General features: G+C 37.5%; 1 protein-coding gene across 2 annotated transcripts in view; it reads left to right on the top strand.

Moving 5' to 3' along the window:
- Positions 1–15,696, top strand: part of RARS2 (arginyl-tRNA synthetase 2, mitochondrial) — a 74,313-nt gene that overhangs the window by 42,834 nt on the left and 15,783 nt on the right. For both annotated transcript variants that reach the window (XR_004056853.1, XM_010387966.2), the window contains exons 8-9: positions 3,860–3,936; positions 14,785–14,943. Coding sequence is in view for 1 of the 2 variants with exons in the window: in XM_010387966.2 (XP_010386268.1) it covers positions 3,860–3,936; positions 14,785–14,943 (236 nt within the window). In the remaining variant the exon portion in view is untranslated. The remainder of the gene's footprint in view (positions 1–3,859; positions 3,937–14,784; positions 14,944–15,696) is intronic.

Genomic DNA, 15,696 nt, shown 5'->3' on the forward strand with positions numbered 1-15,696 from the left:
GGCAGGAGTGGGGTGGGGAAAGTCCAGAAGGAAAAGAGAAAAAGAGAGGAGTGCGATCCAAACAGTTAAGTACTACCACAAATTATCTTTCATATAATGAGTTTACTCAGAACCATTCCTAACTCATGTAAACCAGTAATCAAGGTGTAAGAGGGCAAGGTAAATGAAGTTGTTATGGTAGTGAAGGACGGGGTAGATTGTGAGATACAAACTTTTTTTTTTATACTTTTTTTATTATTATTATTATACTTCAAGTTCTAGGGTACATGTGCACAACGTGCAGGTTTGTTACATATGTATGTATACATGTGCCATGTTGATGTGCTGTACCCGTTAACTCGTCATTTACATTAGCTATATCTCCTAATGCTATCCCTCCCCCAACCCCCTCCCCACAATAGGACCTGGTGTGTGATGCTCCCCTTCCTGTGTCCAAGTGATCTCATTGTTCAGTTGCCACCTATGAGTGAGAACATGCGGTATTTGGTTTTCTGTTCTTGCGATAATTTGCTGAGAATGATGGTTTCCAGCTGCATCCATGTCCCTACAAAGGACACGAACTCATCCTTTTTATGGCTGCATAGTATTCCATGGTGTATATGTGCCACATTTTCTTAATCCAGTCTGTCACAGATGGACATTTGGGTTGATTCCAAGTCTTTGCTATTGTGAATAGTGCCACAATAAACATACATGTGCATGTGTCTTTATAGCAACGTGACTTATAATCCTTTGGGTATATCTCCAGTAATGGGATGGCTGGGTCAAATAGTATTTCTAGTTCTAGATCCTTGAGGAATAGCCACACTGTTTTCCACAATGGTTGAACTAGTTTACAGTCCACCAACAGTGTAAAAGTGTTCCTATTTCTCCACATCCTCTCCAGCACCTGTTGTTTCCTGATTTTTTAATGATTGCCATTCTAACTGGTGTGAAATGGTATCTCATTGTGGTTTTGATTTGCATTTCTCTGATGGCGAGTGATGATGAGCATTTTTTCATGTGTCTGTTGGCTGTATGAATGTCTTCTTTTGAGAAATGTCTGTTCATATCCTTTGCCCACTTTTTGATGGGTTTTTTTTCTTGTAAATTTGTTTGAGTTCTTTATAGGTTCTGGATATTAGCCCTTTGTCAGATGAGTAGATGGCAAACATTTTCTCCCATTCTGTAGGTTGCCTGTTCACTCTGATGGTAGTTGGCTTTTGCTGTGCAGAAGCTCTTTAGTTTAATTAGATCCCGTTTGTCAATTTTGGCTTTTGTTGCCGTTGTTTTTGGTGTTTTAGACATGAAGTCCTTGCCCATGCCTATGTCCTGAATGGTATTACCTAGGTTTTCTTCTAGGGTTTTTATGGTATTAGGTCTAACATTTAAGTCTCTAATCCATCTTGAATTAATTTTCGTATAAGGAGTAAGGAAAGGATCCAGTTTCAGCTTTCTACTTATGGCTAGCCAATTTTCCCAGCACCATTTATTAAATAGGGAATCCTTTCCCCATTTCTTGTTTTTGTCAGGTTTGTCAAAGATCAGATGGCTGTAGATGTGTGGTATTATTTCTGAGGGTTCTGTTGTGTTCCATTGGTCTGTATCTCTGTTTTGGTACCAGTACCATGCTGTTTTTGTTACTGTAGCCTTGTAGTATAGTTTGAAGTCAGGTAGCGTGATGCATCCAGCTTTGTTCTTTTGGCTTAGGAAATACAAACTTTAAGAACATCTCTGATGTTACCGCCGTGTATATTTTAAGAAACATCTCTAGTATCATTTCTATAAAGCATTCTCTGACACACAGACACACCCTTGCCTATCTTCTCACATCACCAGTTTCCTAGTATCCAGCTCTATTCAAATACGGTAAGCCTCCTGTCTTATATTCTTATTTGTGTGCTTCCCTGCCCTACTGAGGCATGTTCCTTGAAGGCGTGAACTTACTTTTATATCTACAATGCTTGGCACGTAAGAAGCACTCTGAGAAGAGTAGACGTTGAATCTGTTAATAGTACCCTTACTGTTCACTGTGGAAGAATCAGAATACTTGCCCTGCATTTAGAAAATCAACCTGTAGTTCACAACAGCTGGTAGTCAGAGGGCTCGGCCCTAGGCTTAACAGTCAGACTTAATGGATGGCACTGATTTTTATTAGTTTGACCAATTTAGACATTTCACAGGCATTAGCAAATATGTGATTAGGGTATTCATTACATTTTAGCTGCAGGATTTCGTTATAGCAGTTTTTCTCTAAAGGACTGCTATGGTTAATGATCTGTCAACATTTCCATTATAACCATAATTGTTAAAGAATAATTTTGCTGTTTCAGCTATTTCCATTTGAAAGTTGGCAGTTTCTAAGCACAGAATTAGTTTTTGAAAATGTATTAGGCTGAATGTTAAATGGAATTGGCCTTTACTTTTCCCATTTTTGTGTTTTGGAACACTGAGCATCTTTCCACACACTGCTTCAGCCACCCTGAATCATAATCACATTTGCTCTTGCTTGAAAGTGAATAGAGCTTCAGTCATCCTTCTTGTTCCTAAGTTCCAAAGTATTGTATATTCCTGTCTCCTGTGTTCAGTCACGTCCTACTTTCTACTGAACCTTGTATAGAAAAATGTGTATCAGTAAAGCCCTTTAGATCTGAAGCTTGGTAATTGATATAGAAATATTTTTTTTTTCTTTCCGAGATGGAGTCTTGCTCTGTCACCCAGGCTGGCATGCAGTGGCACCATCTCAGCTCACTGCAACCTCTGCCTCCCAGGTTCAAGTGATTCTTCTGTCTCAGCCTCCCAAGTAGCTGGGATCACAGGCATGCACCACCATGCCAGGCTAATTTTGTTTTTTTGTTGTTTTGTTTTGTTTTTTTTTGAGACAAAATTTTGCTTTTGTTGCCCAGGCTGGAGTGCAATGGCACGATCTCAGCTCACCGCAGCCTCCGCCTCCCAGGTTCAAGCAATTCTCCTGTCTCACCCTCCCTAGTAGCTGGGATTACAGGCATGAGCCACTGCACGCAGCCATAAATTGGTGTTTAAAGTAATAAAACTAATGTTCCTCTTACCCCAGACTGCATATATCCTTTCAAACGGAAATTATGATCATCTTTATGCAGAATATCTTGAGTCTACATACTCCCAAACTGTACTAGGAATTTTAATTTGTAGTTTACCAACCTCAGTTTTTGGTGTTTTTTTTTTTTTTTTCTTAAGGTACAAATTAACACTATCCCTGAACTCTGAATTTATCATCAAAGACTGAAAAATTATACACGGTCAAATTTAAGATTTTTGTTGCTTGGCTACCTTGAACCTGAGAAATAATCAAGGATGTTCCAAGTTTTACCTTTTGTTGTTTTCCTCCAATTATTTGTTTAAGAACTAATATAACAACAAAACCGTTGCTGTCTTCACCTTAATGTCTACAAGTTTAAAAAGAAAGTTTGAAAACACTTTCCATCAGTTTTTTTTTATATATATATAAATTTTGAGTGCCTAGTGTCTAGCATCATGATGTCACTTCAACAGAGTAGCTGCATAATAAATGTTTATTTTTTAATGTCTGCTAGGGTGGTGTTTGGCACTCTTAGTACAAAGATAAATTAGTCCAGACTCTACCTTTGATGAGCTCATAACCTATTGGTTTCTGTGAACTTAATTTCAGTGATCTATTCAGTATGTTGAATTTATGATTAAATATATTGAATTTGACTTGTGTCAGTTTATGGGATCATAGAAGGTAAAAGTGTGTTTTGTAATAGTTCTCAGGATACATAATATGACAGGTTGCTCTTTTTATAGAATTATGCATAGTCCTGTCATGCCTATTCTCTATTGTTCAACTTGATAATTTTTCATTTACGGATTATCATGGTAGGTCTTCTGGGAACTGGCTTCCAACTGTTTGGCTATGAGGAAAAACTGCAGTCCAATCCTCTACAGCATCTCTTTGAAGTAAGTTGGCAAGAAAACGTTTCAAAATTTTTTCAGAGTACTGTGTAGCTTATAACATTTTTAATCCCAGAGGTTTATTTTTATTTATTTTGAGACAGGGTCTTGCTCTGTTGCCCAGGCTGGAGTGCAGTGGTGCAATCTCAGCTCACTGCAACCTCTGCCTCCTGGGTTCAAGAGATTCTCATGCCTCCGCCTCCCAAGTTGCTGGGATTACAGGCGTGTGCCACCATACCCAGCTAATTTTTGTATTTTTAGTAGAGATGGGGTTTCTCCATGTTGGCCAGGCAGGTCTCAAACTCCTGACTCAGGTAATCCACCCACCTTGGACTCCCAAAGTGCTGGGATTACAGGCATGAGTCACCATGCCCAGCCTCCAGAGGTTTAAAAAATATGTTATTTAAAACAAGGAACCAAAACATAGTTGAAAATGTTGCTTTTGGCTGGGCACAGTGACTCACACCTGCATCCCAGCACTTTGGGAGGCCAAGGCAGGAGGATTGCTTGACACCAGGAATTCAAAACCAGTTTGGGCAACATAATGAGACCTGGCCTCTACAAAGTAATAAAATATTAGCCAGGCACAGTGGCCTGTTCCTGTAGTCCTAGTTACTTGGGAGACTGACTGAGGCAGGAGGATTGCTTGACCCCAGGAGTTTAAGGCTACAGTGGTCGTGACATTGCACTCCAGCCTGGACAACAGAGCAAGACCCTGTCTCAGAAAGAAAGAAAATGTTGCACTTATTTTACTAGATTATTTTTATTTCCTAATCTAAGATTTTTTAAATGCTCTTTTAGTTGATTTGGGACAGTATTTCTTCGGGTATAGAATCTTTTTAGAATAAACATGTAAGATAATGATTCAACACAGAAATTTCTCAATTTTCTGCCAGTTAATATGTACTACAGCTATTTTCATGGTAATAACTGTATATCAATTAGACTTGAAAAATTAATATTTTTGTTCTTTCTCTGGTGTGGGGAATGGCATGTCTATTTCTCTCTGAAATCGTGTGTGCTTTTCCCATTTACATCTTTCACCTCATTTTCATGGCTTTTGTCCAATGTGAATTTCTGTCTATTTCATTTAGTCCCTTGGATACTTTGCTTCTTTATCTTCAGTTCTTCCTGAAGTTTATTAATAAAGTCCTTCCTGTCCAAACAATCTCCAGGGATGTGTTTCCTTTTCGTTGTCCTTGTTGTTATCTCTGCCATTTCTGGGCCTCGCAGTGGAAACACAGATACGAAGTCAGCCATATTGGTGACAGATCAGGGGATCAGACTAAAGATGTTCTGCTTGTGTGTGAGGAAGAGCACTTGCAAAAATAATGCTTTACTTCTCTAGCTTAAGCCACACAGAGTGCTTCATCATTTTCCTTTCTGTTACGTGATTTTTCCCCTGCAGCTGGCTTTGCAGTTAAATTGAACAAAAACGTACTCCAGTTTTTTGTTTTTTGTTGTTGTTGTTTTTTTTTTTTCTGAGGAGCCTCACACTGTTGCCCAGGCTGGAGTGCAATGCCGCAATCTTGGCTCACTGAACTTTCACCTCCTGGGTTGAAGCAGTTCTTCTGTCTCAGCCTCACGAGTAGCTGGGATTACAGGTGCCCACCACCACGCCAAGCTAAATTTTTTTTTGTTTTTTAGTAGAGATGATGTTTCACTATGTTGGCCAGGCTGGTATTGAACCCGTGATCTCGTGATCCGCCCGCTTCGGCCTCCCAAACTGCTGGGATTACAGGTGTGAGCCACCGCACCCAGCCCATATTCTAGTTCTTAAAGACCTTTAAAGGTTTGCCATTTTCCCAAGTCCATGCCAAGTACTGCACTCTAAATGACTGCATTTTGATTTATCATGTTAACCAAAAGATTTCTCCTCTCTTTCCCATTAAGAGTTTTATTGATAGGCAGGAATTTAAAAATTAATAATTCTTCATGGTTGTCTATAAATAAAGCATGTTCCCTTAGTGCCTGGAGTTTTTACTGTATTTATTTATTTATTTTTACACTTGAATAATTTTACCTCAAGCTTAACCTTGCATGAGATCCAGGCCCAAAGATGTTATATGTAAAAATGTTTATTTAAAAATAGAATGCTTGTTCCCCAGTGCCACAAAGAAATAGCCTTGAGCATAAATTTAATTCTCTCAGCAAGGCCATTTTTACTCTGCAGAAAGGGTACACTCGCCAGCAGTTTTGCCACGAGAATACACCGAACAAAGGAGACAGGGTCGTTTATAACTTGATACGTCCACCCTACTGCTGTGTCCAGTTTCCATTGGCTGGAATGGGACCTCACATTCTGTATTTGTCGCGATTGGCTAGCAACTTAGAACTTTTCAAAAGAGGCAAAGGCAGGGGAGAACAAAGGAGGAAGTTACTTGTGGAATGCTGAGAAAGGTAAAAACACCTCCAAATAAGGAAGAGGAACAGGCTGTCACCTAATGCTTGCTTGGACCATTGTAAGCATGCCAGGGTAGATATTTAGACTAAATTGTGGGAGCTAAGAACACAAAGTATATTGATTTCTTTATTACCGCTAGCAGATATTTAAGAATGTTAGCACAGGTGTTTGAATACATTTTACTTCTAAGAGAAGTCACTATTTGTTCTTAATTAGACAGGGAGGAAAGTGTCTTTGAAGATGAACCCCTACTTCACTTTTTACACAGAGACACCCCATGATGCAGAAAATACACATACCTGCTTGGAGACCTTGTGTCGTTGATTTAAGAGTGCAGCATGACATGTGAGAGTTACTCTTTTTATCTTTCTTCTGCCCCACCTCAAAAGATTTTGTTTAATCTTGCAAATAGTAAACCCTTGTCTTCTATGACATTTTATTTTTATCATTTATTTATTTAAGACAGGATCTTCCTCTGTTGCCCAGCCTGGAATATGGTGGCACAATCACGGCTCACTGCAGCCTTGACCTCCCAGGCTCAGGTGGTTCTCCCAACTCAGCAACCCAAGTAGCTGGGACTACAGGCACACACCAGCACACCCGACTGATTTTTTTATTTTTGATTATTTGTAGAGACAGGGTCTCCCTATGTTGCCCAGGCTGGTCTCAAACTCCTGGGCTCAAGCAATCCTCTACCTCAAACTCCCAAAGTGCTGGGATTATAGGTGTGAGCCACCACATCCAGCCTATTTAATTTTTTAAATAGCAATAGGGTCTTGCCATGTTGTCCAGGCAAGTCTCAAACTCCTGGCTTCAAGTGATCCTCCCACCTCAAACTCCCAAAGTATTGGGATTACAGGCATGAGCCACTGTGCCTGGCCCTATATAGGTAGGTATAGGTTTTGTGGGGATTTTTCGCCATTTTGTGGAGGTGAAGTCTCACTGTGTTGCCGAAGCTGTACAATATTTTAAATATTTCAGGAAAATCTGTTTTCAAACTCCACGGAAACCTAAGAGTATATTTCTTTCTATGCAGTTTAATATAATTTCCTGCCTTTAGAGACTCAAAAATAGTGGAAGATCAACATCTGTGTTAGAGGTTATTTACTGATGAGTACACTTATAGAAGGCCTAAGGGCAACAAGGTACTTCTGTGAATAACTAAAAAGTCGAATAATAATTGTGTTGCTTTCATTAGTGTTCTTTTGCCTAATAGATTCACCAGGAAACTGCATTTAAAGACAAAAGAAGGCAAGTCAGATACACCCACTTTGCTATTTGTAACAGACGACAAGACCATTACTCACTTGCTCTTTTCCTTCTCCTTTTGCAGGACAGAAAACATGCAAAGCCTAAAATGGCAGCCTACAGGTTATTATATCTTTATGCGAATTTTGTAGACTCAGTTTGCATTTTAAAATTACATTTGTCACTTTGGATTACTTTCAAAAACAACTGTTAGCATAAATGAGGAATTTTTTTGAGCTTTAAGCAAATGTTAATAAATGATGTTATTCTGTTTCTAAAAGAAAATAGCGTAGGTGGTAATACAGAGGCTCTGCCACATGATTATTTCTGGTCACCAGAATAGGTGACCAGAAAGTCAGAAATAGTGATTCTAAGCTTGGAAAGTGCTTGGTGTATTGGTAAATAATGTTGGTTGATATTCGAAGGAAAACTTTAAGACGATCTGCATTTACTCTTTCTTATTTGTGAAAATCTGTTTTCTTAAAGCTTTGGTCGAACACTTGTTTTTTTCCTTATCGAGTTATAGTTAGTAGTGAGTTCTCTGAGAGGAAGGACCATGTCTTCGTTATCTTCCTTATCCACAGCCCTAAATACTATGGCTTGCAGTAAATGCCTGAATGAATTTGCTCTTACAGTTCTCTTTTGCCCCCTTCTCTAATTATATGTAAGTTGTGGAATATAAAATGTATTGTTTGTCCAGGAGATAAATAACTATTATAGGATACACTAATTACCATTTGTCAGAATTTAACTTACTTTGTTAACACAGTTTACTGCAGAGGAAACCACGGACCAAACCCAGGATTCTGGCACAGGTAGTCTGGCTCCTGAGTGCTCTATGCAGTGAATGCCCACACACCCCCACTATAGAATGGCTTTATGAGCCTTTGATTTCCATTGGTTTAATTATGTATATAGAATTTTCCTATCTTTCATCCCCTGAGTTGCTATACCGGGGACACAATTTGTAGTTGAGTTTTGGCACTTTCAGCCTTCTGGCATATTTGTTTGACTTTGGCAGAGGCCATCCAGTAGCAGATTTTATGGCCTGCCTTCCTCTAAATTGCACTATGATCAGTATTCTCTAAATTGTACTATAATCACTATTAGTATATTCAGTTTCTCAGCTAGCTTGGAAATGATATGATAGTTGCAGAATTTCTTTGATGAAAATATTTAACACCCACAGTCATTTATTGCATTTCCATTTTGGTGCATATGTTTCACTACTGGTTTTTCTCTGTACCTTATAGCATTTTTTTCCCATGACATCTAGCTGTTTTGTATATGGACCTAGGATTTTGTTGGCCAGCATTTGAAACTTTAATTATTCTAATATTTTTTTTTTTCAGTTACAAAGCAGGGAAGTAGTTTTGTTATAGTTCCCTCTTACCTTGTGAATTGGCTGTTAAATAACTAATTTTTTTAAATTTAGAATTCACATTAGTGATTCAGGAAAATATTTGCAGTAAGCTTTAGACAATATGTCAAAAAGCCTTTCCACTTAATTGAAAAGTAATTTCTTTTTTTTTTCGTGATGGAGTCTTGTTCTGTTGCCCAGGCTGGAGTACAGTGGTGCGATCTCAGCTCACTGCAACCTCTGCCTCCCGGGTTCAAATGATTCTCCTGCCTCAGCCTCCCGAGTAGCTGGGATTACAGGCGCGCACCACCATGCCCAGCTAATTTTTTTGTGTTTTTGCTAGAGATGGGGTTTCACCACGTTGGCCAGGCTGGTCTCAAACTCATGACCTTGTGATCTGCCCACCTTGGCCTCCCAAAATGCTGGGATTACAGGTGTGAGCCACCACACCCAGGCAAAAAGTAATTTCTTATGGTGAAAGTTCACAAGTATTAAATCTGAATCATGGATATGTGGGTGTCATCATTTACTTTTACCTATTTTAATAATGCTTTTAAAGGTAACTTATCAGGCTTCCTTTTAGATTTAAATTATTTGAATGGACTTTAATATCTAACCATATCGCTAAGCATATTAACCACTTTTTTTGCTACAGAAGGTTTTATTAATAGAACTTGACTCATTGCATATTGCCTACTAATATGACTTTTGTAACCATAGTCATTCTTATGAAATGTAAGGGCAGCATCTTATAAGAGATAAATGTCATGCCAATAAAATATGCATTAGCCTGTATCCTAGCACTGACATTAAAAAAGGTTACATAGGCCAGGTACAGTGTGCAATCCTAGCACTTTGGGAGGCTGAGGCAGGTGGATTGCCTGAGCTCAGGAGTTTGAGACCAGCCTGGGCAACATGGCAAACCCCATCTCTACTAAAACAAAAATACAAATAATTAGCTGGGCGTGGTGGTGCATGTTTGTAATCCCAGCTACTCAGGAGGCTGAAGACGAGAATCGCTTGAACCCAAGAGATGGAGGTTGCAGTGAGCTGAGATCACACCACTGCACTCCAGCCTGGACAATAGAGCGAGACTCTGTCTCAAAAAAAAAAAAAAAAAAAAATTACATAATAACACAAGTAGTATAAATTTTTTCAGTTCAAAATGGCCTTCAAAGGTTCTATTTCAGTATTTCTACCTTAACCCTTTCTAACAGGATTTAAGGTAATTACAGTGATGGGCATTTAATAAAAATAGAAAGTCAGGGGTTAATGTATCACTAGATAATATTACATAATAGTTTTGACCCTGAGCTTCCCCATGTCAGTAGACAAAAAAAGTATTTAAAAAAATAGGACAAGATCAATGCACCAATTCAGTGAGTGATAATGTTTACTTGCTCTCATTTTTTAAAACGTAGAATTAGTATCTATTCCTCAAGAGACAGTGTTTTTCCTAACTTTAGAGTCTCCAATTTCTCAACTTTAAGTAAATAATTCAAGACTAAATTCTTGTCACATGTAGGGATATTTATGCAGTTGAAGTTTTTATTTTATGAAAAATTACGTTCAAGATTTCATCATTTAAGTTACATTTCTTTTTCCAGGGAATGTTACTGTTATGGCTAGTATTAATTTTGTTTCTTAATGACATTTATATGCAAGAAATAGTTTTTAAATTATAAGTATAAGAAAATCTGATTCCAGCCATCACTTTTGAGAGTAGTCAGTGTAAGTCATTGTTAAGAATTTCCCATCTCCCAAATCATGCAAAGTTCCCCAGGCTCTTAGGTGCCTCCTAGGACAGTCCTAGAGGACTCTTGTCTTCAGTGCACACTGGTCTCTTATATGTTTAGTATCCCAGCCTATATGATGCTTGGAGGCATGCAGCTCTTCTTGTGTGACAGACATTAGCTGGTGGTCCTTGCCCTGTCCACAGGCCTAGAGACCAGGTTGCTATGTACACACACCGTGAATCATTTCCCACTGTGGGCCTGCCTGCACCATTCTACTTCCTAGCTTCTGCTCCTCCTGGAAGTCTTCCCCATCTCCTCCCCATTCTAGGTAATTCTCCTTTCCTCTATCCTGGCATTTCTCCACTTGGCCATTGTTCCTTGCTGTCCCTTCCCAACACTGCTTGCTTTTCTACCCTCTCTCTGCTTGTTTGGGACAACACTACAGTGTCTCATTGTCCTCTTAGTCTTCCTCTTAGAATGAGTTTTGAAATACCTAGCAAGGACAAAGTACACATGAATAGCTCAGTAAATATCTGACACCATTGAAATGTGCAAAAAATACTTCTGTCAGCATAAGAAATGTTAACGTTTATTAGGTGCTAGTGTGTGGTGCTCTTCAAGGAGTTAATAATTATCATCCCTTAATAAAGATATAAGATATAATGAATGTGGTTATGTATGTACACAGAGTAAAAGTAAGAGATTCCAAGTATGAAAAGATGAATGGAAGGTGAAATGCAGTTCATATACTACTAATAATGTATTAAGGAGGAGAAATTTGATAACTCATGAATTAGCTCAAATTAGTTATTTTTTTACCTACCACATTTTGGCTTTATTGTTAACTGTTTGCAATATCGATATATTCAGTTTTAATTATGTGAACTCATTTGAATGTCTTTAATTTTTCATTTCATATTAGGAATCAACTAGTAGCTAAGAAATTTCTGATCAAGGCATGAAACAGCATTAAATAGTGAAGTTGTTTGTTCAAATTATAATCATGATTATTTTTACATACTCTTTTCTAAACAACGAGGTAAAAATTCAATGCATTTTAAGATGACAAATATATTAAAACAGGGTCTGTGGTTTCTAAGTTTTGCTAACCATCCTTAGCAGTTGTCAGTATTTCTAAGACAAGCATGGCTATAAGTGGGGTTAGAGCCCCCATCAAGGAGTTGAACTGTGCCCATGTGGCTAATGGTATTCTAGGATCAAATTTAAAGGGATAAGAAAGGTTTATCCTACTACTTTTAATTTTCGTGCTTAGTTCTTTATATTTGGGCAGATCAGCCCAAGAGTTTACTATAATTATCTCAGTTAAATTCAAAATAAATTTTTATGCTTTGTGGCAGGCCCAATATCTAGAAATAGGGAAAGGGGAATAATTTTTTTTAAAGAAGTCTAAGACATTTAGTTTATTCCCTAATGGAAACACAACTGGTTTTTGTGTTTTCTTTTAAAAGAAAAATTGTGTTTCCATCCTTAAAAACTTTACTAAGCCATGCTGTCTTATTATCAAGCCCAAATTTAAAATTGCCTTTTTATCTCTTTGTGTCTAAATCTAGCCTTAAAAGGAAGATATCTTCAAAATGCGTACTTTCCTAGGGTAAAAAAGCTTCATACTAACTGTATAGTTTTATATTGTGCATTTATAGGTATATTGGGAAGTGCTTATTAAAGCTCTTCTCTTTGATAGTGTCAGTTGATTTTCACTAATGTTTGTTTTGTAACTACATATTACAGAAATACTAAGAATATTCACATGTTTTAAGGGCTTTTTGATTTAATTATTTTTATTTTTTAAGAAAGAGAAGATTCTGGTGAAGTTTTTTCTAAAATAGTCCTATCAGTAGCTTGAATGCATAATAGATTTTTAAATGTTTGGTTATTTGAGTTTAAAGTCCTAGATTTAAAAACAAAAAAACTTCACCCTGGAGAAAGGCTTTATGAAAAAAAAAAAAAAGGTTTTTGTGAAAATAAGGACATTTTGCATATGTTTGCTTATAACTTGTGTGAGATAGAATCGAAAACCATTTGTGAATATATTTTTATGTTTTTAACATCTGTATACTGGACTGTTAAGCAGTTGGCAATGGCTGGGTCATTCAAAAATCAAGAAGTCTGCAGTTTACTATCTTATGGGGACCCTCTTTGTTTTCCCACACCTTACCAGAATCTTCTTTGTTTTCTAACTGACATTGTACATATTATTCTGGACTTACTAATAGGACTATGCAAACGTCACCTTTTTATGGTATGTGTCAGGTATCCCAAGGCCACCCCTCTCCCCGATTCAGTGATTCACTTGGAGGACTCCTGGAACTCAGCATAGTCTTACTTGTGGCTATGATTTATTACAGTGAAGGAATACAAAGCAAAATCGCAGAGGGAAAAGGCACATATGGGGTAAAGTCCAGAGGAAACCAGACTTTCCAAACTCCCAGATTTTCCCAGTGGAGTCACACAAGGTGCACATACTTCTAGCAGCAAATTTTGAGAGTACATGTGAAATGTCCACTGGCAAAGTTCATTAGATACCCTGTGTCCAAGGTTTTTATTGAGAGTTGGTCATGTAGGTACCCTCTGCTTAGAATGTCCTAAATCCCAAACTCCCAGAAGGAAAGCAGAAGTTCAGCCTAAGCTGTATTGTTTGCACACACAGTTTAGGCACAGTGACCACTTTTATCTGTTAAGTTGGTGGAAACATTCCCAAAAATCTAAGTTAATCGATGCCAGCCGGTGGCCAACCTTGCAAGCAGGATGTTTTAAATATAATAGTATCAGGCCTGCTATGTTAACTCTTTTCTAGGGGGAAAAAAAAGTAATTTTAACTTTTATTTAGCAGTATTTATTTATTTAAGTCTGTCATTCGAGTAATTAACATAAATCATCTATGAAAGGTGAAACTTTCTTACCTTGAGAGATGTTTAATGCCCTGTCCCATTTGTTGGTAGTATCTAGTGGGTATAAGCCAATGTGTCCTCCAGCAGTAAAATCATTTTTTCTATCCAAATACTGCTGTCCAGATATTTTGATAACAACACTGTAAGAGTTTAGAAGCCTTATTTTTTCATAGTTTACTCACCCATTTTTATTGCTTTCATGAGACTTTAATAGCTTTCTGAGAATAATGTGATAGTAAAGTTATTGATGTTTCAACCTGCAAGTGAGTTACAATTTGTAAATAAAATATTTGTAGTCCATATGTATAACTTTAGTACTACTTGAACTGTAATATTAATATTTTAATGTCATTTATTAACATTATATTTTGGAGACTGGAAAATGATTGAAACTACATTGGGAACCCAGATTCCTAGAGCTGGAAGAGTAAGCCTGAACCCTTAATAAACCATCAACTCCACCCTAGTCCTTGGCTGGGTATGGAACTAAACCAGCTAAGACAGGTGATGCAAAATAAAACTCCGGAAGAGGCGCTCCACACAGTTTTTAGGATCCTGAGTTTAGAGTATAATTATACTAACTATCTAAAAGCTGTCTTTTTTACTAAGATCACCTATTTTATTGGTCTTTACATAGTAAGCTGTTTAGAGAACAGTTTAAAAATATTCGATTAAAACAAATGCTAAATCATCCTTTAGCTGTTTTCTTTGCCAGATCGAGCCATCCTACTTTATTCAACCTTTCTCAGTGAAGTTACAGGATAATAATACGGCATTTTGAAAAAAACAGAAGAAATGCCAGCTTAGTCTTAAATAGATATTCTTACCCTGGGGGTCTGTGGATTTGGACGGAAAGAAAAAATTATACTTTATTTTCCCTAACCTGTCTCAGAAATTGAGTATTTTCCTCCATTACTATATCACAAATTAATTTTCGGCTATTTGGTTATTTCAAAGTAATTCTTTTCTTCGTTACCCTGTGTATTTTATTTTATGAATTTAGAAACATTTTGAGAAGGTGTCAATAGGCTTCACCAAGGGCCCATGGCAAAAAAAAGAAAAGTTACACTCTGTAATGTACCCAACTTGGAAAATTTTCAATGAGAATTCTCAGAATGTGCTTTTTTGCTTTCTTTCTGTGTTAGAGATAACAGTGACTGGTTATATACTTCATTTAATGTACTATTGTACCTTTAGGTTTATGTACAAGTTAATAAAGAAGCAGCAGATGATAAAAGTGTAGCAAAATCAGCACGGGAGTTCTTCCAACGATTGGAACTGGGCGATGTGCAAGCACTTTCACTGTGGCAAAAATTTCGGGACTTAAGCATTGAAGAGTACGTTCGGGTTTACAAGGTACTGGTTGACCCTCCCTTCTGCTTTCCCATGATGCGGTGCAGCTCTTGGCTGTAACCTGCATAGTAAAGTTGCTTGTGTTTTAATAATAGATCCATAGATGAATTTAAAATTAGGACTCAAATTTTGTTTTTTGGGCTGAAAGAACTGCAAAATAATCCTAAACCAGTATCAGGTGATATTCTCATACTTCATTTTTATCTGGCTTTTCTGTTCTAGCATTCCTTCACTCTTTCGTATTTATTTTTTGTTCTTTCACTTCCTTAAACCGGTATGTGATAGTTAATAAATTGATTCATTTAATAAACATTTGGTGAGTAGGGAATAATACAACAGCAAATAGAAGAGGAAAACCATTGTTCTCGTGGACCTTACATTCTAGCCTAAAGACAGAGCACAAACTAAACAAATTAAAGATAAAGCAAGAAACAACTATTTTTTTATTAGATGGTGTTAGATGCCAGCTGAGGAGATCAGATATGGAGTCTTTAGGTGGAATGAGGAGAATTTTGTAAAGAAGCCCATGTAACTGGAGTAAGTAAGCAAGATGAACGACAGGAGAAGGTTGAAGAGCTAGTAGCATATGGGGCATAATTCTAGGATTTCTCTAGGGCTATCCATTGCTTTTTGTGGTGATGGGAATCTTCTGTATCTGTGGCCGTCTCCTTCAGTAGCCACCAACCACACGTGGCCTGAAGTGTGAATAGTGTGACAGAACTAAATTCTCAATTTTGCTTAATTCCAGTTTAACAG

Source organism: Rhinopithecus roxellana, chromosome 4 (assembly GCF_007565055.1).
Source record: "Rhinopithecus roxellana isolate Shanxi Qingling chromosome 4, ASM756505v1, whole genome shotgun sequence".
Taxonomy (NCBI): Eukaryota; Metazoa; Chordata; class Mammalia; order Primates; family Cercopithecidae; genus Rhinopithecus; species Rhinopithecus roxellana.